Genomic DNA, 22,950 nt, shown 5'->3' on the forward strand with positions numbered 1-22,950 from the left:
CAAGAGGGGCCCAGGGCCAGGATGGCCCACAGCTGGGAAGAGTGGCACGGGGACTTCCTGTGAGGGTGGACATGTCACTGATGGTTCCCCATCAGTCAAGGCCAGGAGCATGGAGCTTGGAGAACAGGCACCCCTGCCTCAGCCTCACGCCTCCAGGGAGCAGACAGGTACCCCTGCCGCAGCCTCATGCCTCCAGGGAGCAGACAGGCACCCCTGCCTCGGCCTCACGCCTCCAGGGAGCAGACAGGCACCCCTGCCTCGGCCTCACGCCTCCAGGGAGCAGACAGGTACCCCTGCCGCGGCCTCACGCCTCCAGGGCGCAGACAGGGAATCGTAGACCACAGACTCAGCAGCTCTCTGCTTAAGGAACGATCTTCCTGTTTCACCAAGCAACCCTCCACTCCAGCCTTCCAGCAGCCCTGGAGTCCAGGCTGGCTGCATGGTACAGGCCGAGGGGCACAGCCAATGGCCTCAAAATCCACCCCCTGCAATCTCTGGTGCACTCCGGGAGGGTGCACTCCGGGTGGGGTCTGCCCACCCCAGGGGCGGGGGGGGCTGGGCCCTGGGTGGGGCAGAAGCATCTGCCCTCCCCCCGAGGACACCTCCAGGGCAGCGGTGCCCAAGCCAGACCGAGAGTGGTCTCTGGGCCTTCCAATGAGGAGGCCTGGCCCGGGAGGTTCTGGGTGGCAGGAACCATCCAGAGCAGGGCTGTCAAGCTCGAGGCCCCTCTGCCGGCCACGCCTCTGTGGACGGTGAGCCCGATCGCAGCTCAGACACGAAGCACCTGTAGCTCTCTCACCCAGGCCGGCCACGCAGGCTACCCGGGGGGCTGTGCACATGTCTGCTGAGTGATGCCGGCTGGCCAAGCAGCCTCTGGGCTCTTGGGTGCAGATCTGTGGGGTCCCCAGGGCCCAGGCAGTGGCAGGGAGGCACGAGGGCCTGGCTGGGGACTTCGGCTGGAGATACACAATCAATTCTGGACCAGCGGGACACAAAGTGCTTCTCAGACGTGGCAAGAAGGTGAGGGGCGCGGGGAGCCCAGCTCCACACAGGCAGAGGAGGGTCCTGGAGCCCGCCCAGCCCTCCACGCACTTGGACAAGCGGCCGGGGCTCCCTGTGCCTCAGTTTCCTTCCGTGGGACATGACATTGCCGCCTGCACGGGTTCTTGGGCCGTGAGACCCACCTCTGACCAGATGCAGAAGCTGGTCCGGCCCCCCTTGCTGGGCAGAAACACTCCTTACGTCGCTCAAAACATGGTCGCAACAAACAGCAAGTGCCACAGAGGCCATGTGTGGCTGTGGATGAGGGCCGCGGGGCAGGCGGGCCGGCACCCATCTTGTCACCAAGTCTCGGTGCTCACGCCTGTGGGCTGGCCCCAGAGGCCCCATCTGACCCCTCAGGAGATGCCGGGGGGTCCACCAGCAGGACACTGCCGGCAGCAAGGTCACGCCTCAGTAGCCATCGTCATCGTCACCGTCACAGCCGTAATCTGCAAAGCACAAAAGAGTCACGGACACTGAGGGGGCGCTGCGTGGTCAAGCACGCTGCACCCGCCACCGCCCACCCCGTGAGCGGCGCCCCAGGCCACGGCCGCCCCACAAGGCTCCAGCCCCAGCCCCGCAGGCCACGGCTGCACGGGCCCCACCACCATTGATGGGGACCGCCGCGTCGGTCCCTTCATCTCTGCAGGTCCCGCGGGAAAGCGCCCGTGTGAGCAGTGCGGGGGTGGGAACCTTTCTCCTGCTGGACGGGCAGCCCAGAGCCCCCAGTCTGCACAGCAAGCCGGTCCCGGCCAGCTCCTTCTAGCAGCCCTGGCCTCAAAACCAATACGGCCAATCGTAAGACGCCAGTTCAAATTCCCTTCCAAGGTGCAGTCAGGGGTTTGTCCCCCTTTCCCCGGAAGCCCCCGCCCCGCCCCACCCGCTTGCGGAGCTGCCGCCCATCATCTCACCGTCGCCGCCCATCATCTGCAGGGCGCTGACACAGGGCTCCCCGTCCTCCTCATCGGGCTCCTCCTCGTCCGCGTCCTCCTCTGGGTGGTACGACACAGGCCCACTCTCCACCACGACCGCCGTGGGCCTGACGGTCTCGGCTCCCAGGGAGGGGGGGCTCGGGAGCAAGGCCTGCCGGCGAGGGGGTAAGCTGGGGACAGAGCGTGGCTCCCAGGCCACCGCAGGGGAGTGCTCTCTGGGGTGGGGGGATACTCCCCACCCTTCAAGAGTGGTCAGCGAGGACACCCCGATCCCCCGAGCCTGCCCCTGCAGCTGCCCTGGGTCCCCTCAGGGGCCCTGCCTCCCTGCTTCTCCCTTCTGTTTCCTAGGCCAGACCAGGACCCCAACAATAAGAAGGGAAGACCCTTGAACCCCAAGACAAGGGAAGAGGGAAGGCCGCTGACTGCGCTGGACCCTGCGACCTGGGCCTGGCTTCCCACACGGAGGATCGCGATGGCTGTGGGCTGGCACACACTGGTGGGCTCAGGCTTTCAGGCCCCGGGCCGCCCCTGGGCCTCCCTCTGGCTGGGCTGGGCTGGGCTGCTGGCACTCCCTCCCTGACAGGCGCTCACAGACACGGTGCCAGGCGTCTGCTGTTTCCCAAGGATCCCTGTCCCCCGGCTCTGTCCACACAACGCACCTCTCCCACGGCCACCTTCTTAGCTGGCTGCGTCGACACCATCGGCCTCAACCTGGAAGAGAGCACAGCACGGTGGCCTCAGCCCAGGCTGCACCATCGGCCACGAGGACACGGGCCCCGCTGGAAGGTCCGTTCTCTGATGGCGGCATCTGGCCAGATGTAAAAGGACAACGCTGTACTGAGGCTCCCGTGGCACCACCCTGACTGGGTCTTGTCCGCCCAGTGGCTGCGCCTGGGCCCTGAGCGCTGCCCTGTCACCTCCTCCACCCAGGCCCGGCAGCCCGCCCCGCCCCCGCCCCCGCCCCCGCCCCTGCACTGTCCTTCCCCCGACCCCACCAGCTGGGCAGGGGGCTGGGCCTCTTCACGTCTACCCGACAGACATGGCGCAGGCAAGATTCCTTCCCCGGGACCTGGGTGAGCACTGCACCCACAAGCAGGGCAGGGCCAGGGTGCTGGGGATGGGGGCACGGGGAGCCAGAAGCAGCTGGAAATCTGGATTTTTGTATGAAAGCTTCTTTTTAAATGTTGGCAGCAAATTCAAATTTCATTGAAGCCACTCTGCAGGGCGACAGAAGGTCCCTCTGGACAGAACCCCCATGTATTGATCAATACTTGATGAAGGATAAAAACTGGAATCACACTGCCCTGCCACCAGGCACTCCAGGCCCCCCAGGCCAGCTGTTTTCTGAAGCGGTCCTGGGCCATCTGCCCCCTGCCACCCCCCATACTTCCAGAAGAGCGTGTGGAGGCTGCGGGCAGCAGCTGCCGTGGGAGACCCCTGTTCAGTCCTCCCACTGGTCCGTCCTGAGCTCCCCTGTTGCTGGAAGAGGAGGAGGGCGAGAGGCACGTTCTAAGACCCAAGCCCGCCCCTCCCCTCCCCACCCCTCCCCTCCCCTCCCCTCCCCTCCCCTCCCCTCCCCTCCCAGCCTGAGAGCCTTGGTTGCCCGCTCCACCCCACCAGGCCCAAGGCACCGGGCACCCACTTCTGCTAACAGCACCCCTTCCAATGGGCTCGTTTTTCCTCCCTCGGACCCTCCAAACACAAAACTCAAGGCGCTTTCTACACAAAATCCACTGCAAGGGGCTGGCGGCGCACACCAAGGCTCCCCGGATGCTGCTGACCTGCCCAAGGGCGACGGCGGGACTCCCACGGGAGATGAGGCAGGTCCTCCTCCCAGCCCTGGCCGCGGGAGCCATCCAGACCCAGGGACCCCCCCCCACCAGACCTGTGCAGGGTGGCCAGGGCAGGGGCAGAGCCCACACTGCAGCCGCTTCCCTCCAGGACATGGCTTGAAGGAAGATGTGTGGGGGCAGGGAGGGGGCGCAGGTGATCAAGCTGCACCCACGGCAGCCCCAGCCCCGCACAGTCCGCTACCCTGGACCCTCCTGGCTATCTGGCCCAGCCCTGCTGTGACGTGCCAATGAATGCTGGGCACACGGGGAATGGACCCAGTAACAGCCTCCGACAGCGGACACCTGACGGCGGGGGTCTGGCCCATCAGGCCAGTCTGGGCAGCCCGCCCCGTGAGGGCCTCGGCAGCAGTGGCTCCGGGGTCTCACAGGAAGCCCTCGCTCTACACGGTCTGGGGCCGCAGCCTGGAGGGGACAAGGCGGCGGCTCACGCAAGGCTGTGCCCAAGCTCGGAGGAAGCCCCTCCCACACGGACGGCTCTCCGGGTCCCCACCTGTCACCTGGGGAGACGTGAGCTTGGAGCCACAGCCGCAACAACCCGAGGCCCAGCAGAGAAGTCCAGAGTCCCCAGAACCCAGGAGGCGGGAGCCGGTGGCGCGCTCCCTACCGACCGAGGCCAGCCCGGCCGGGGGAGCGCGCCGTCAGTGGACGGGGTGAGAACGGCTCCTGACGTGAGGGCCGGCAGGAGGCAGGTCTGGGTCTCGGGCCCTCCTCTCGAAGCGCGCCCGGCAGCCGGTGACTGGCTGGGCCTCTCGGGGGGGTCTGCGGGCACCTGGGCACACGCTCCTCCCCTCAGCCCGCGGCCCCGCCCAGCCGGTGGCCTGGAGGGCCCGTGGCTGCCCCACAGGGCCGCTGCCCCACCGCTTCTGCAAATGCACTGCGGGCGCCAGCTGCCAAAATGCTCACAGACGGACGGCGAACACCATGTCCACGAGGGGACAGCCGGACCGTGCGACAGGGCTCGGCCATAGCACTTTCCACTGACAAACACAGGCTGAACCTGAGCTCTGGGAAAGCAGCCCCCGTCACCCCCGTGCACGGTGATGGGAGCAGGGGATGCCAAGCTCGGGGGTGAGGCGCCCCCTCGCCAAAGGACGAGGCTGCCTGCCACGACCCGGGAGCACACGCAGCGACCACACTGTGTCCAGGCGGGGGCGCTTCGCAGGCTCCAGGAGAGCGGCGGGCGGGCCTCCCGCAATGCCCGCTCTTGTGCCTGTCATCAGAAGGGGGCACGGGGACACCCAACAGGACCAGGACCAGCTGTCCGGACACTGACAGGCTGTACTGGGCGCTCGGGGACTTGGGGGCGTGGCGTCTTGAGGAACAAGGGAGCGGGGTCACCAAATTACAGAAGTGTCGCAAAAACTGCGAAAAATGATTACTCCCACTTCAGAGAACAGAAATGCAAATCAGAACATCTTTACTTCTCAGATGACTCAGGACGAGAAAACGGTAGCGCCAGAGAAGAGGGGGTCAGGTGGTGGGAGTGCGGCCCCACAGGGCCCTCCCCTCTGGAATCCCCCCGCGAGCACAGCCGGGGGCCAGGCTGCGGGCACACCGACCAGCCTCGGCCGCGGCAGGGGCTCTCGGCCTGGGGCGGGGGGCACTGCAAAGCTGCCTGGACCTGGCTCCACAGGGGGGTGGGTGGCCCCACCAGCCGCCATCAGGAGGGCCCTGTGGTCGCGCTTGTATCTTCCCCACCCTACCCCACTTGCCCCATCAGTGGTTTGCTCTCCCTCGGCGGAGAGAGCAGGGAGATGGGGGACGGGCAGGCAGTGCGCAGAGCATGGCGGGGGGCCCTCCCAGGAGAACGGACCCCTGGGGTGGAGAATGGGCCCGGCTCACAAGTCTCTCCAAACAGAACAGACCCCGATGCCGCAGGACCCCTTCCAGGGCTGAAGCCCTGCTCAGCTCCTGGCCAGGGCAGCGGGGGCCACGCTGGACACCGACACTGGTCCCCAGCACACAGGTGGGGAGCGCCCCGCAGCCCTGCGCCTGCCCGACATCCAGCCCGCCCGGCACGGTACCTTTTCCCCACGCTGGCCACGGGATCAGCCCCGCTCCTGCTGGCTGGCGTTTTCCGCCGAGACAGCTTCCTGGCTCCAGCCCTCTCCTGAGGCCGGGCGTCCTCCTTGTGTGGGCCGCCCCCGCCCTTGCTGTCGAGGTCCCGGAGCACGCTGTAGTTGATCTTGCTGGAGATCTTCTTCTGCTCCAGCATCTTCTCGATGGCCTCCCCGGCCGTGCTAGCCTGGATCGGCTCCCGTCGCTTGCAAGACTTCTTGGGCTCGATGGAAACACAACATTACGCTTCCTGTAGGTCTCGGTCCTATGAACCTGCCAGGCGCCACTCAGGACGTGGGAGCGGGGCTCAAGCAATCAGGGTCGGCTGGGGAGTCTTACTCTCCCTGGAGAGTGGGGCACAAGGCAGTCCAGTGCTGGAGGGGCCACTGGGCAGCTGCAATCTGCCCACAGCCCACCGTGCAGAGCCCCGGCCGGGCTGGGCCCCAAGCGGGCTTTCCCAGGTCACAGGGCGGGGGCGGGGGCTGGCCGGGCACCTGCCAGTGGGAGGCCAGCACAGCACAGGGTGGGCGGCCGGGAGCTCTCAGGTCCCTGAGGGAGAGGCCGCGCCCTACCTTGTGCTCCTTGTAGATGCCGAGCTCCCTCTCCTTCGCGATTCTCGCTTCTTTCTCTGAAAGGTCAAGGAGCGGGGTCAGCAAGGCTGGCGCCCCAGGGCACCTGGGCGGGTGGGGGTCCGCGAGGCCCGCGTTCCAGGGCGCCTGGGCGGGCACTCACCCCTCTGCTCCCGCAGGTACTCGGCATTCTCCCGCATCCACAGCTCGGCCTTCACACGGGCTTCGGCCTCGTTCAGGATGTACTGGGGCAGGGCACAGCGTCACAATCAGAGGGCACGCCCAGAGCTCAGCTCTGCCCACGTGCGCCCCTTCACACACGCGCGTCAGGAAGCAGCCCTCCGACCCACGAGGGAACGTGTGTGGAGAGCCGGCTAACACCTTGGCGTCCTCCAGCCTTTCCAGGCCGGCCTGAGGGCCGCATCCATGAACCAACCCCGCAGCAAACGCCCCCCCCACTCCTGGCAGTTTGTGGTCCCCCGGGGCACGGGAGCCAGGCCAGCCAGAGCGCAGGGACGTGGGTCCCGGAGAAGGAACTGAGGGGAGGGCTCAAGACGCCAACTTAAGAACACACAGGTGGCCTCAGGCACAAGGTGATTGGTGACAAATCAGGGGAAAGGCTTCCCGCCTGCCAGAGAACAAGCATGGCTGGACAAACTGCTAAGAGCCCGTCCGAACGACGGCAGGCCCAGGGGGATATGGAGCTGTGCCCCCAGCCCACAGGAGCTTCCCAACGGGGCGCAGCCTGGCACTCCAAGGACCCCAACCAGCACCCCCCGGGAAGGCCACTGAGAGCTCACGGCGCTTACTCTGTCGATCTCGAGGTCATCGATGCCGCTGAGGTCTAGCTCACCGTCCCCGGAAGCATCTTCTAGAGGGAAGCACAGCCTGGCATTTAGGGTCAACGTCCAGTTAAACGAGCGCATACATCACCTGGGCCATCTCAGGACTCGGGGGTGCGGCCAAGGGCTTCTAGCAGCCGCTTCCTCCCGGCCGCCAGCCGGTCCCGGCCCCATCCCTGCGAGTGCAGGGCACAGGGGGCAAGGCTTACATCCCAGCGCCTAGTGGAAGCAGCAGGATGCTAACTTGGAAGACCTCCCAGACCTCACGCTCTCCTGTACAGAAAGCTTTTCAGATCAACAAGCCCAGGAGAGGGGGCCTCGGGGAGCCTTCCGTGACCATGCTCAGGACACCCCCAAAACCTGTCGGCCACCACCCTCCTTCCCCAGCTGGTCAACATCACAACCTGCACGGCCCAGAAACCGGGGCCGCCCCTCCTGTGGGCCGCCCCTCCTGTGGGCCGCCCCTTGTCATCCGACGGTCCTCTGCCCCGTCCTGTTGGTTCCAGCCCGACGGGAACCGGGAATGCTCTCCTGCCAGCAGGCCGTCGGGGATGCTCTCCTGTCACGCTGCCGCTCCGCGGCTGAGGCTGGGCGCTCAGACGCACCCCCGCGCCCCTCTGCGGTCAGCCTCGCTCCCCTTGCTCTCTCAGCTCCAGCCAGCTTGGCCTCTTTCTGTCCAGGTCGCAGTGCCCCCAGCGGCCTCAGGGCCTTTGCACATGCGCTCTGCTCAGTGCGCTGTGGGATCTGCTCCGGGTTCCACTCATACGGCAGCCCCTTTGGGGTACAACCCACATGTACCTAACTGATGGGCTGGGTCTGTGTCACATCCCTCTCCCCTCTAGACCACCACCGCCACCACAGTAGGCGCACGACCGCCCATCGCCACGCCCAGCCACAGGGCACGGCAGGAACATCTGAGCAGCGTCCCTCTCACAGAGGCTCCTTGCACACAGAGGCCAAGCCCTTGGCGCCCAGAGGAGAGGAGGCAGGGCCCACCTTACGGTGAAACTGCGACAAGACCAAACCCGCCGCCCTCCTGGAGCTGCCTGCGCGCCAGGCCCCCCCGAGGCAGGAGCAGCTGGGCCCCTGCGCAGGCGCCCCGGCACTGCAGGCACTGGAGCCCAGCAAGTGACATCCGTCCGACCAGTGGCGATGCCGCCTTTGGCCGACACTTTCCCACCAGGTTAGATGCAGAGGCGTGGGCAGGGGATGCCAGTCTGTCCCTGTGGCCCCTCTGTAGCATGTGGCCTCTGCACTGAGGCCTCCCGAGTTGCACAGGGGCAGGAAGGAGCCTCCAGCCACAGCCCGACCAAACTGAGGGCTCTGGTCAGCGGAGGAGGGTCCCGGAGATGTTGACAAGCCCTGCGGCATTCGGGCGTCAGCACAGCTGGGGTCACTGATTGCTCACACAGCCTGCAGCGGAGCTGGCAGGGCCCCTCCCAAGCCCACCCTTCTAGGAGGCCCCTCAGAAGCAGCACCTCCAACTCCCACAGGCAGGGGGGGTACGACCCAGGCCTGGAAACCCCACCCCACCCCACCCACCCGGAGGAGCCCCCCGCCGTCTCTCCACCCACCCCTGCTCCCCCAGCCCCTGGGCACTCACTGGGGTCCCGGCTCTGCGAGGAGATGCACTCTCGGATGGAGTCCGAGATGCCCAGACTGGCCGCGGTGGGCAGAGGGCCGAGCAGGGACTCCAGGGCGGGGGGCCTGCCGCCTCCCTCAGGGCCTCCTGCCGCCTCCGAGCTGCCAGGAATGCCTCCCCCAAGGAGCTCCTGGTAGAAGTCCTTGTTCAGGTGGCTGGCCGCGGCCTCCAGCTCTTCATCCTCGGCGTCCTCCTCACCAAATAAGCTGGACGTGGTGTCCTCAACGGAGCCTAGGGACACAATTTCACGCACCACCTGTTACCCAGGCAGGAAGCCAGAGAGCCCGCTTGGTGAAGAGGAGCGTTTCCGCCCAGCTGCAAAAGGCACTTATTGCAAAAGAAGTGCCTTGTCCCAAGGGCGCCCAACACCCACCCACCCGTGAACGGGCCTCAGCCCACACCTCACACGTGACGCAAAGATTAACTCAAAATGGATCAGATGTGAACCTAACAGCTAAAACTGTAAACATTTCAGAGAAACAATGGGAAGATAGGTGACTGTGAACTAAACCAGAACTTCTTATACATGACGCTGAAAGCAGAATCAATAAAGCACTGATAAGTCGGATTTCATCAAAATTGAGAACTCTACCTTTGAAAGACACTGTTAAGACAAAAAAACAAGCTGCAGACTTACCTGCAAATCACACATCTGACAAAGCACTTGTCTCTAGAACGTGTAAACAACTCTGAAAACACACAACCCAATAAAAAATGGGCGAAAGGTTTGACCAGAGACTCCAGCAGTGGCGACATGGGTGATAAACAGGCACGCGTCATGCTGTCACGACGGACCTGCAAGCCTGCATGCCCCGCCCCCTCGCACAGCCACACCAGTGCGAGGGGCACGGAGGGATGGACGCCACACTCCCGGTGCCACCACGTTGGAAAACAGTCAGATGCTTTCTTAAAGACTTAAACACGTCTCCCCCTGACCCAGCGATTCCACTCCTCAGCATTTACCCAAGGGAAAAGGAAATAAAGACAGTTACGTGATGGACTTTCCCAGTGGCACAGTGGTTAAGAATCCGCCTGGCAATGCAGGGGACATGGGTTCAAGCCCTGGTCCGGGAAGATCCCACATGCCGCGGAGCAACGAAGCCCGTGGGCCACAACTACTGAGCCTGTGCTCTAGAGCCCGCGAGCCACAACTACTGAGCCCGCGCACCTAGAGCCCGTGCTCAGCAGCAAGAGAAGCCCATGCACCGCAACAAAGAGTAGCCCCCGCTTGCTGCAACTAGAGAAAGCCCGCGTGCAGCAACGAAGACGCAACGCAGCCAAAAATAAATAAATAAATAAATTAATTAATTAAAAAAACAAAGACAGTTACACGAATGTTCACAGCGGGTTACGTGCAACAGTCCAAGACTGGAAATCATCCCGGGGTCCTTCCACCCGGACTGGGTGCACTCGGGGACCACTACCCCACAAAGAGGGCTGATCTAGCGACGGACGGCTCAGAACAACTACACCAAGTGAAAAAGCCAGAGGAGAAACAGGGTTCACGCTGCACGATCCCACGAACGTAAATAACACGACTAATTTCCAGCGATAGGAGGCAGCTGCACACCGGGGTGGGCACTCGCCGGGCCCTGGGCCTGGAATACACAGCCCCGACCACGCGCACAGCTCCCTCACGCCCTCTCGGCCCCTTGCTTGGAAGCCCACGCCATTACCGTGTGTGTCACCGGACATCCTGCGGGAGGGCCAGCAGAGGGAGGACATCGGTCGGTCCGCTCTGTCCGCCGTGGGGTCCCAGGGCCCAGTGCCCTGCACGCATGCGACACGTCCTCCGGAGGGAAGGACTCGTACCTGCGTCCGTGGCCCGCGTCCTCCTCCACCCCTCCTCCAGCCCAGCCTCTGTCCTCGCCGCAGAGGAGGGGACGCGGGAGCTGCGGCTTCCTCGCCGGGGCTGGGAGGCTCAGGGGCTGGTTCACGAGGAGGCAATGGATCCGAGGAGCGACCCACGGCCAAGGCGGGCCGGGCCCGTCCCTTCATTCTTGACACAACGGATGAAACGTGGAAATGGTCCAGATAACCAAACGGCAGGGGCGTGGAAGAGGACACGTCCCTGACGGTCTCCCCAGAAGGGAAGCGTGTGAAAAGTTGGAACTGGAGCAGGAGACGAGCGGCCCCTCCACAGCGCCTGGTAAGTGTGACAGCGGCCACTGACAGCCGGGCGCGGGCAGGAGAGCGAGCCCGTGTCCGCCCCACGGCTGGGCAGGTGCAAACAGGTGCTGCCCGAGAAACGGACGACTGAAGAAACCACGTGAAGGAAACCACTGGGACAAAACCCAGACCTTCCCAAGGTCCAGAAAACACCAAGCAAAAAGGCACATAAGCAGACATAAAAGAGCTCGCTTCCACTGTTGAAAGAGAAAAAGCTCTCAGGCTGGATCAGAAAGCAGAGCTCAATTCTCTGCTGTCTAGAAGAGGAGGACACGGACGGAATAGGCGAGGCAGGCAGAGCAGAGACCACCAGGCATGCCCCCAGGCCGCGGAGGGCGCCAGGCACCAAAAACAAGCCAGCCTCAGCTAGAACACGGCGGCCACCTCTGTCTGCAAGAGGACCTCAAAACTGACGACGTGACCAGTGAGACGCCACGACAGACACAGAGCCCAGCCCAGCTGGACGGGAGCAGAGGGGGCCTCCTCCCAAGCACCACTGGCGTCTCCAACCAGCGGACCTGTGGCCACAAAAGTTGATGGCACAAGGGAGGGAGAGCGCCAGCAACACACTCGGTCACAACGCAGTAAATGTGGAAGTTAACAACAAAATCAGAAAACAAAAGCCCCCGCCCCAACTCTTAACTCCCTCACTTGACTCTTAGCACCAAAGACAAATGTAATCTGAGACCGTGAGCAGCGCAAAGCGTCCGACGCCAGGACAGCGGGTCGCAGCTCAAACGACACTCGGGCCCTGCCCTGCGTGAGTGCGTCACAGGAAACCAGCCGGGCAGTGCCCTCAGTGTCAAACAAGGAGAGGAGCTGCGAGGAGGACAGAGCAGAGGGAAGCGGAAACCACCAGCAGTGCACAGGAAGGCAGCAGGGCTCACAAGTCACGGCAAGAGCTGGTTGAAGGGGAAATCAACAACCTAGCTAGGTTAAAAAAACCAAGAAAACACAGAAACAAACTATGCAGAATAAGAAAGGATAAAAATAAAAACAACCAGAGAAACAATAAAGTCAGAAGTATCGTTAGATACAAGTTTGTTCAAATCTGTGCCTGGATGGAACGCCGTGGCAGCCTGAGAACAGAGAGGTTCACCGTCTGGCCAGGCAAGGCCTTCCCAGAACCACGGGACACTGTGGAAATGATGGATCACATTCATTGACCCAAGAAAACCCTGTGTTCTCTCCGCAGACCCTGCAGACATCAGAAACACTCCCCGACGGCTGAGATAGGACGGCTCAGTGAAAACGGCGGTGGGTGTTTCCTTTACAGGACAACGTGGTATTTCAGCCCAAAGCCTGTACCGTGTGTCCCGGGCAGCACGGAGGCCTTGCGGGGAAGCCGGATGACATGCCCGTTGTCACAGCCAAGACTCAGCATGGTCTTTAAGGGTCAAGCAATGGACTAGGCAAGAGCAAGAAAGTAGGGGCCTAAAAATCGTGAAGGGCAATAAAATACCACTATTTGTAGACGACCTAACTCACCAATTACTTGAATAATCCGATGATGAACTGAAAAGTACTAAAAGCAGTAACAGAATCCCTAACATACAAGAGCACAAAAGCACCACTTAGAAATCAGTATCTTCCACAAACACAGCAGTTGAAGACGCCACTTATGGCAGCAACAGAGAAGGCAGTGCAGCTGGGACCCAAAGCACCTGAGGCAAGGCCTCAGACTCAGAAGAAAACCCCCGGGAGGGAGACACCCCGCTCTCGCTCTCGGGGGGAGGATGGCGCCAACCTGCTCCAGGTGAGCGACAGAGCGGAGAGCTGCGCTGGGGCAGGCGGCGGCCAGGACGACTCTAAAGATCGGATGAGGAAGTGAACGAGCAGGGCAGCTACAAAACCCCAGGGAAGAGGCGGTGAGCAGGTGCTTGCCTTCCAGACTGGATGACTGACGGAACCAACGCTTACTCAGCACCCGGCCCTGTCCTGTGAGCCAGAGATGGGGTGGGAGGGCGCCGGCCGCGGACCTGCAGAGCGTGAGCGGAGGGGGCGCCCCGAACCAGCCGGGGTGTCCCCGGAGCACAGCAAGGGAGGCAACGTGGGAGAAATGAAAACCACACATGCACAAAGAGATCTGTCCGAGGGGGCTCATGGCAGCTTCGCGAGGCCCCAAACCAGAAACGGGGTTGCGCAAGAGCTGGGATGGGACGCGGGGAGAGGCGGCAGCGGGGAGGGCTGTGTGGGCCGCGGCCGCGGGCGCAGGGCGAGCTCTTTCCCACAGGCAGCGTCTGCCAATGAGTGAGGAGCCTGAGGGCAACGGGGACAGGAGACTGGTCTGGAAGACTCGGCCGCCCCGGAGCTGCTGGGGACACAGGGTGGCTCGGGGTGTCCTGGGAGCAGCGGACGCCCAGCTCGGCGCGCGGAGGCCTGGGGCAGGGGTGGAGCCAAGAGGCAGGACGCACGGCCACGGTGGGGGCAGCAGGAGGGGCAGCGAAGCTCGGCGGCGGGGCAGGTGCCGGACACGGGTGAACTGAGCCAGCGGGTGAGGAGACGTGGCTGGACTCACCATCTTTTGTCAGGCTAGCAAGGGCCCCCTTTGCCTTTGGCCGGCTGTTTTCTAGTTCAATCTCAATTGCGTCCTGGTAGCTGGATATTTCACCTGAAGCAATAAATTAACAGCAAAAAGTAAGCACAGGGGACTTCCCTGGTGGTCCAGTGGCTAAGACTCTGCGCTCCCAGTGCAGGGGGCCCGGGTTCGATCCCTGGTCAGGGAACTAGATCCCACATGCGTGCCGCAACTAAGAGTTCACATGCCGCAACTAAGGAGCCCGTGAGCCGCAACTAAGGAGCCCGTGAGCCACAACTAAGGAGCCCGTCTACCGCAACGAAGACCCGGCGGAAACAAACAAACTAAATAAATAAATAAATAAATAAAATGTTTAAAAAAAAGCAAGCACACAATCCGTTCCTGTAAGGACCTGAAGCACCCGTACATTAAGATAGGCTGGTTACCTTCCACTTCCTCCAGCTGTTTTGACAGGACTTGTTCCAGCTGAAAAGGAAGAGGACGAATGCGTTTAGTGAAAGGAGCGAGAGCGGTGCCTACCAGTACCCGGAGGCCTCTCGACCCCAACGCAGGTCCCCAGCCTGACGAGAGGGACTCAGGCTTCAGGCCCCCAGAGACATGAGCACCAGGGCCCTCAGGGAGGCGGCTTGCCCCAGAAACTGTATGGGATGCACTGAGGGGGGTCTGGGGAGACCCCAACAGCAGACGAGATGGCTCGGGGCCCAGGAGGGACTGTGCTCCGTGTGGCCCACCCTGGCCCCGCCCGGGCTCAGCACCCCGCCCCCGCTTCAGTCTTCGCAGCTGCGCCACTGTTGCGAAGCAAGAGCAGGAAACGGGTGGGGCAGCCCGGCCCGGCGTGCGGGGGCCCACCTGCTTCATCCGCAGCTTCCTCTGCCCAGCTGTGTAGGACGGGGGGTCACACTCCTCCTCCAGGTCGACCTTCATGAACTCGTCCACGGTCAGCTGACTGGTGGGGGTATCTTCAAACTCTGTGAGCCTGAAACAGACGTTTGAAAGGGAACCTGGTGCCCAAGAACAGCGCTCACACCAGCACCCAGGGCTTCCCTGCTGGCAAAGGGGTTGGGAATCCGCCTGCCAATGCAGGGGACAAGGGTTCAAGCCCTGGTCTGGGAAGATCCCACATGTCGCGGAGCCACTAAGCCCGTGCGCCATAACTACTGAGCCTGCGCTCTAGAGCCCGCGAGCCACAACTACTGAAGGCCGCACACCTAGAGTCCGCGCTCTGCAACAAGAGAAGCCACCGCGATGAGAAGCCCGCGCACCACAACGAAGAGTAGCCCCCGTTTGCAGCAACTAGAGAAAGCCCACGTGCAGCAAAGATCCAACGCAGCCAAAAAATAAATTAAATAAATTTAAAAAAAAAACAGCACCCCATTTACAAAACAGTCCCTCAGGGGTGCTGGTTCCCAGGCCCAGCACCCTGCCACACACAGCTGTCAGCACAGGCCCGGGGGCTGTCTGGCAGCCTCCCAGCCCCTACTCTATCCTGCTGATAGCTTGGGCCCCTGGGAGAAAAAGGCACGGCACTCTCATTGCTCCCCCAGGTAGACTCAAGAAGGCCCCAGAAGGAAGGAGGCCGAGCCACCAGTCCCAGGCAGGCAGGGCTCCTGTACTGCAATGCAGTGTGCCCAGCCATAATTAATTCTTGTCCATTTCCTACATTTTATACAACCTTCAAAATGTTCAACAGAAAAATTTTTAAAGAGAACCAGAGTTCAAATAAGCAAAATAAATGTCCCTCTGCCTTTGAAAACTGCCATAGGATATGACCTCAGTTGAAAGACAGCCATCAAGTGCTCCAGACTCAGGGTAAATACCCTGCGCTGACGGCTGTGCCAGAGACTCTGGGCTGGTGACTCTCTCGTCACAGTCTACGTGGAGCTCCCGCTGGAGCTGCCGCAACGACCCTGTGAACACAGTACCCAAAGCAGGGGCTCGCCTGACCACTCCGTTACAGGGACACAGTGGCCCTCTGCTTGAGCCTGGCTACCCCCAGGGAGACCGGTCACTCAGGCTGCATCAGCCAGGAGACAGGCGAGGCCACTCTCGGTACCTGTTTCCTGACCTGTGAGTCAGGGTGACTTTACAAACCACTGTTCACCTCAACACAGGGTGGAAGAGAGGGGCCACCACTTGGACGGACTGAGAGGCTGTGCAGGGAAGCCTGGCCAAGCCCCCGGCTGCGACAAGAGCGACCCACCTCTTGCGCAGCGTGGATTCGCACACCTTGACCACGCTGATGACCTCTTTGACGGTTCTCCGGAAATCGTGCATCCTGGCTGCAACCAGAAGTGCTGGAAAGGAATACAATGGGGAATTCAGAAACAGGATGCTCCTGCCAAAACCAGGACCGAGCCTGTGGGCAGAGGGCTGATGACCCCACAGTGCGACCGGCTGGAGAGACAGCGCCAGAGGGCGCTCTGGGAGCCCCGGGGCGACACCGCCCTCCTCACCTTCCTGTGGGCGGTGCTGCACGGTCTGCGCGACTGTCAGAACACCTGAGATCCACAAACCGCTTTGCAGGCAACTTATACAGTAATTTTTAAAAACGTAAGAAGTACTGCATCACACATTCCTTCTTTAAACGCAAGAAAAATTAAAATACACTTTTTGAGAACTTTGTGTAACCTCTCAAAGCAAACGAGTGAACTTTGAGGTGACCTGTATGGGAAACGCTGGCTGGTGATGGACAAGCCAGGAATCGGGGAGGGAGGGAGTGGGCCCAGGTGTGCTGTGCTGCCGACCACAACTGGCTGGATCCTGGGAGAGGCCCAGATTCTGGACTGCAAACTCGGGAGTCAGGCTTGGAGATGGAAAATGCATCTCAGGAAGCACTGATCCTGCTGGTTGCTGAGCGCTCTGGAAAGGAGGGGACTCGACCTTGTGGGGCAGGGTAAGAGGCTAAGAGGAAGGGTAACGGCCCTCCTGGGGAGGGGCTCCAGGTCCAGGGAGTGTCAGGAACAGAGCAGAAGGGCCGTCTGTGGGCTGCTGCCACCTGGAGGGGAGACGAGACAACTGTCCTTTGGGGAACGGGGAGCTAGCCCGACAGCCCAGGGTGCCCTCTGCAGCAATGACTCAGCACGGCTGCACCTCAACATTCAAGCCTGGGGTCAAGGCCAGGAAGCTTGGCAGTCCCCTTGGCCTCTGAGGGTCCTGCCTGTTCTCCAAGACAGAGGGGAGGCCAAGAGGCAGCAGGCGGAAGTCCTTGAGGGCTGGGTTAGGACTGGGCAAGGGAGGCCAGCAGGCAGCTCTGGAGACAACCCGCTACCTACCGGCTCGGCCTGCTGAAGGGCCGGGACAGAAAGCACCCGCACACTGGCAGCGGGACCCAGCCAGCGTGACTCCAAGACCGCCTCACCTGCCCCACAGAGGCCCGAAGGGCGCCGGCCCGTGTGCATCCAGTCCCTCTTCATCCTCTGCAGGAGCCTCAGGGCCGTCATGGACACCTCGTGGTTCTTGTCACCGAACTCCAGCAGGTGGGCGAAGCGCGGGATGTACAGGCAGGGGTCTGCGGAAGACACGCACCTCAGCCAGCCGTACGCGCCCTGGAACAGGAGTGTGCAGTGCCAGGAGGCCCTGCGGGGCATGCGCGCCACATCTGGCAGCACACGGAAACCCACCTCGTGTGACAAGTGCTCCCCCGCGCCCCCCCTCGGGCCACCCTCACCCGTCCTTCCACCGCACAGGCTCCCCAGGGCCCCTTTCCTCTGACACTAGCCCCCCTCCTGGACACGCAGCCTCCTGGAGCAGCTGCAGACACTGCGGCCGGGCGGCTGCTGCACCCAGAGTGGAGCCGGTGGGCAGGACGTGCGTGCCCTGCCACGGGACGTGGGGGCCCCAAGCCTGCGTACGCATCGCACACGCTCCTGCAGATGCATACACAAAACCCCGTTGCTTCATTTGGCATTCCATGGACTGCTGTGAGTCAGCCAAGTTTTTACGTACTTATTTTCTGCACTTACTCTTGTGTAATGCCAGCTTCCATCGTCTGCCCTCCTGTCTACGGGCGTGTGCACCTCTTCAGATGAACGCCTCTCTCACTAAGGGAGCTTCAGCCCGGCTCAGGAGGGACCGGAGCCGCCTGCACACACACCCTCTCCCTCCTTACCAGCACTCCCTCACGCAGCTTTGGGCTAGAAGCTTCACAGAGCCGGGCAAAAACAACCAAGTAATTTACTCAATTCAGCTAAGCGTCTGGATTGCCATAGGCAACTGAAGGAACCCTACAGAGCCCTAAGACAGAGAATAGCGGGGCGAGACCTCCTTTGGACAAGATCATCCAGGAAGGCTGTGCTCAGGGGGCCGGGGCGGAAGCCCGAGGAGGGGGTTCCAGGAGGGGACGGGCTGGCCCGGAAGCAGGTGTGTACAGGCAGATGGAGGAGGATGAAGGGCAGATCGGGAAGACCCTGGGAGGCACAGGAGGGAAGGGGACTGGCCAGCTCATCTCTGACACCTCCAACAGCAGCGCAAGCAGGCGTGTCAGAGACCCCAGCTGTTTACCAACACCCAGCACCGATCTCCTGGGCCCCAGCCTGCCCACTTCTCCTGGCCTCCCTACATCTACAGGGCATTCATGACTGAGCTCTGGCCCCTCGAAGCCCCATAGATCCTACGAGCACCTCTTCCACCCCTGCCAGCCGTGGCTCACATAAAGGACCCAGGGAAGGTTTCTGAGGCCACAGAGATTGGCAGCCGCCCCTGAAGCAGGCTGGGTCGTCCAGGGACCACATGAATTCAGGCAGACACTCCCCTGCACTGACCGAGGAGGCTGTGGTGGCATAGGGAGCAGTGCCTCTTGGTTGCCTTATGCCAGCCGGACCCTAACAGCCACCCAGCTCAGCCCAGCCAACACAGTGTGGAAATTAATAAGGGTAACCTCGCGTAAAACGGAGGCGGGAAGCCCTGAAGGGGGCGCTCTCACACCAGACCCTCCTTCCCAGCTTGCTCTGCGCTTCTGGGCAGGAAGAAGGTGGTGCAGGAAGAAGCTGGTGCGCTGCCCCGGGAAGAGGAAGGAAGATTTTCTCCCGGCCCAGCAACAGCCCAGCCAATGAGAAACCGCCACCACCCTCAACTCTCACTTTCCTCCAATGGAGACAGGAAAACCTTCAAAGCAGCCCCGCCCAACTTCCTCCCCCCGCCCCCCCCCCCCATAAAGTAAGGCTCCTCTCCTTTGTTGCAGGACTTGCCTGTGGTTTGCCATAGCTTGCGGGTCCCGAAATGCAATTCCCCTGCCTCTCCCGAGTAAACTCATGTTGCTGGTAACGTAACTGGCTGTTTTAGGTTGACAACAGGCAGCTACTACCACTTAACCCCCTTTCAGAGACGACAAGGTGCCCAAGATGGGGCAGTGTCATTTGAGCCTAGGCAGTCTGGAGCTACACCTACTTCCACTGTGGGTGTTTTGTTTTGGGTTGGTTTGGGGTTTTGGGGGGTTATTTGGTTGCTTAAAAAGATATTATTGGGAGAAAACATATTTTAAAAATATAATTGCTAAGGTTTCTAATTATTTACAATAAAACAAAACCCATCAGAACTGGGGATTAAGTTAAAAGCACATTAAAAGATCTCATCCTGATTTGGGTGGGACTTTGACGCTGATTAGTTCTTGAAATGGTAAACTGTGGTACTGGTAAAAATTTCAAGGCAAACATGCCAGCAGTCTGGGATTGGTGTGGAATGGACTGGGGCATTTAAAGTAGGGAGAAGAAAAAAAAAAAAAACTAGGAGAAAATAACAAACCACAAGTATAGGTCACACAACGTAAGTTAAATTCCTTCATCAGCTTGCACCAAAGCGCTAAAACCAGGATACGGTGTTTACAAGAGACACTTAAAAATAATGCAAAAAGGTGAAGATCAAAAGGCTATGCTGGGACCCATGAAGCAGGTCGTCACCAGGAGAAAAAGCGCAGCTGTGAAGGGAGCAGCAACGTGGGACGCAGGGCAAGGGATCCCTGAAAGGGACACAGACGGATGTTTTTTAGGATGGAAAGGACAAGATAATCTTAAAGAAGACAGGACAGTCACAAATCTGTAGACACACGGAGAAGGAGAAAGCATTAAATAAAGCAAAAAGTGTTGGAAACAAATTTCCACACTTGATATGAGATTTTAACACAACCACAATGATATGAGATTTTTAACACAATTCCCTCAAATTTGACAGACTGGCTTGGGGGAAAAAAAGACCAAATGGGGAACTGGATGCCATCACCATAGGCTCAATTTAACAAATATGTTTTAAAGTCAATACCTTACAAAAAGTAATCATTCCTTTCCAAAGTCTGTGGAACAGTTATGAAAATTGACCGTGTATTAAAGAACAAAGAAACCCTCCCTACGTCCCAGAGAACAGAAATATCACAGGACATGCCCTTTGACCTCAAGGGCAAGAAAACTAAAAATTAGCACGACAAGGGTACACAGCCCCCTCACCTCCGGACAAACTATTAGGAAATTAAAGAACAATTTTCTAGGTAACTTAATAGACTTAAGTGCTTAGGTAAGGACAAAATAATGAAGTAAGTAATTAAATAAAAAACTAACAAAGTGAAATATTTAAAACAGGCAAAAAAGAAGACTTAAATAGACATTTCTACAAAGACGACATACAGATGGCCAACTGGCACATGAGAAACTGCTCAACATCGCTAATTATTACAGAAATGAAAAAACTCCAACGAGGTACCACCTCATAACAGTCAGAATAGCCATCAACAAAAAAAAATTTACAAACAATAAATGCTGGAGAGGGTGTAGAGAAAAGAGAACCCTCCTACCCTGTTGGTGGGAATGTAAATTGGTGCAGCCACTATGGAGAACAGTATGGAGGTTCCTTAAAAAACTAAAAATAGAGTTACCATATGACCCAGCAATCCCAATCCTGTGCATAGATCAGGAAAAGATACATGCACCTCGACGTTCACAGCAGCACTACTCACAGTAGCCAAGATGTCCACTGAGAGAGGAGTGGATGAAGAAGATGTGCTACACATATACAATGGAATATTACTCAGCCATAAAAAAGGAGGGACTTCCCTGGTGGCACAGTGGTTAAGAATCCACCTGCCAGGGGCTTCCCTGGTGGCGCAGTGGTTGAGAATCTGCCTGCCAATGCAGGGGACACGGGTTCGAGCCCTGGTCTGGGAGGATCCCACATGCCGCGGAGCAACTGGGCCCGTGAGCCACAACTACTGAGCCTGCGCATCTGGAGCCTGTGCTCCACAACAAGAGAGGCCGCAACAGTGAGAGGCCCGCGCACCGCGATGAAGAGCGGCCCCCGCTTGCCACAACTAGAGAAAGCCCTCGCACAGAAACGAAGACCCAACACAGCCAAAAATAAATTAATTAATTAAAAAAAAACACACACACACACATAAGTAAACTGCTTATATAAAAAAAAAAAAAAAGAATCCACCTGCCAATGCAGGGGACATGGGTTCGATCTCTGGTCTGGGAAGATCCCACATGCCACGGAGCAACTAAGCCCGTGCGCCACAACTACTGAGCCCACGCTCTAGAGCCCGCGAGCCACAACTACTGAGCCCGCGTGATGCAACTACTGAAGCCCACGCGCCTAGAGCCCGTGCTCCGCAAGAAGAGAAGCCACCGCAATGAGAAGCCCCTTCTCCTGCAGCTAGAGAAAGCCCGCGCGCAGCAATGAAGACCCAACGCAGCCAAAAGTTTTTTTAAAAAGAAGGCAATAATGCCACTTGTAGCAACATGGATGGACGTAGAGATTATCATACTAAATGAAGTAAACCAAAAAAGACAAATATCATATGATATTGCTTATATGTGGAATATTAAAGAGATACAAACGAACTTACTTACAAAACAGAAAGACTCACAGCCATAGAAAACTTATGGTTACCAAAGGGGAAGGGGCGGGGGATGGATAAATTAGGAGGTGGGGATTAACACATATACACCATTATATATAAAATAGATAACCAGTAAGAACCTACTGTAAAGCACAGGGAACTATACTCAATATTTTGTAATAGCCTATAAGGGAAAAGAATCTGAAAAAGTATACATATATATGTATATACATATGTATATATGTATAATTGAATCACAGCGCTGTACACCTGAAAAGAACACGATATTGTAAATAACTATACTTCAAAAAAAGTTAATTAAAAAAAGATTATATGAGTGTTGCAAACAGAGCTAAAAAAGGGGAAATGGAAATATTACTTCTAAAGCCAAATGAAACATTAAAAAAAAGGTTAAAAACCTCCATCTTAGGAAAAAAAATTAATACAGGAAAAAAGGAGTAATAAAGAAAAATAAATATATAAATAAATTACTTTCACCAGGAAAAGAATTTTAGAAGATAAAACCAAAAACACTATGGTGCTGGTACAAAGACAGATATATAGACCAATAGAACAGAATAGAGAGCTCAGAAACAAACTCACACATGCATGGTCACATGATCTCTGATAAGGGTGCCAAGACTACACAATAAGGACAGGGTAACGTCTTCAACAAATGGTGCTGGAAAACTGGACACTCGCATACAAGAGAAAAAAGATGGACCCTTATCTCACACATCCTATACAAAAATCAACTCCAAATGAATTAAAGACCTAACCGTAGGACATGAAACTGTAAAACTCCTACAAGAAAACGTAGGGGAAGAGCATGACATTGGAATGTGCAATGACTTCTTGAATATGACACCAAAAGCACAGGCAACAAAAGCAAAAACAGACAAATGGGACTATACCAAACTTAAAACCCTCTGTGCAGCAAAGGAAACAGTCAACAGAGTGAAAAATGCCACCTACAAAATGGGAGGAAGTACTTGCAAATCATGCATCCGGTAAGGGATAAATCTCCAGAATATGTAGAGAACACCTAAATCTCAGCAATGACAAAACCAACCCGATTCAAAAAGAGGCAAAGGAGTCCAAGAGACTTCTCTCCAGAGACACAGAGGTGACCAACAAGCACCTGACGCGGTGCTCCACATCACTGACCGTGAGGGACTCAAACCCACTGTGAGACAGCACCTCACCTGTTAGTTAGGACGGCCGCCCAGGGGGGCGTCTCTCCGGGAGTTCATCCCGTCCCTTCCGCCCCTGACAGCCCCGCGGACTCCGGACAGCACACGCGCGCAGGCTGCAGGGTGGGCCTCGAAGAGGGGCAGCCCCTACGTCGGGGTCCCGCGCAGAGCTCGGACCACGCCAGAATCACCAAAGCCGCCGCCGGCCGCCCCGCCGCGGGCCCGCGCCCACACGGTCCCTCCCGCAACTCCGCTGCCGGATTCCAGCAAGCTCCCGCGCGGGGCGGGGC

At 59.0% G+C, this 22,950-nt stretch overlaps 1 protein-coding gene across 4 annotated transcripts in view; it reads right to left on the minus strand.

Moving 5' to 3' along the window:
- Positions 1-361: 361 nt before the first annotated feature.
- Positions 362-22,950, minus strand: part of BRF1 (BRF1 RNA polymerase III transcription initiation factor subunit) — a 69,768-nt gene continuing 47,179 nt past the window's right edge. For 2 of the 4 annotated variants that reach the window (XM_061181385.1, XM_061181383.1), the window contains 13 exons: positions 17,004-17,153; positions 15,846-15,939; positions 14,495-14,621; positions 14,071-14,110; positions 13,625-13,717; positions 8,899-9,168; positions 7,263-7,324; positions 6,617-6,698; positions 6,457-6,512; positions 5,851-6,107; positions 2,633-2,684; positions 1,953-2,124; positions 362-1,490 (listed from right to left, as the gene is read on the minus strand). In XM_061181385.1, coding sequence (XP_061037368.1) covers positions 1,453-1,490; positions 1,953-2,124; positions 2,633-2,684; positions 5,851-6,107; positions 6,457-6,512; positions 6,617-6,698; positions 7,263-7,324; positions 8,899-9,168; positions 13,625-13,717; positions 14,071-14,110; positions 14,495-14,621; positions 15,846-15,939; positions 17,004-17,153 — 1,493 coding nt within the window. In that variant the 3' untranslated portion in view covers positions 362-1,452. Of the gene's footprint in view, positions 1,491-1,952; positions 2,125-2,632; positions 2,685-5,850; positions 6,108-6,456; positions 6,513-6,616; positions 6,699-7,262; positions 7,325-8,898; positions 9,169-13,624; positions 13,718-14,070; positions 14,111-14,494; positions 14,622-15,845; positions 15,940-17,003; positions 17,154-22,672; positions 22,905-22,950 lie in introns of those variants that run through there. The other 2 variants (XM_061181386.1, XM_061181384.1) reach the window with 2 other exon arrangements.

Source organism: Eubalaena glacialis, chromosome 2 (genome assembly GCF_028564815.1).
Source record: "Eubalaena glacialis isolate mEubGla1 chromosome 2, mEubGla1.1.hap2.+ XY, whole genome shotgun sequence".
In the NCBI taxonomy this organism is placed as follows: Eukaryota; Metazoa; Chordata; class Mammalia; order Artiodactyla; family Balaenidae; genus Eubalaena; species Eubalaena glacialis.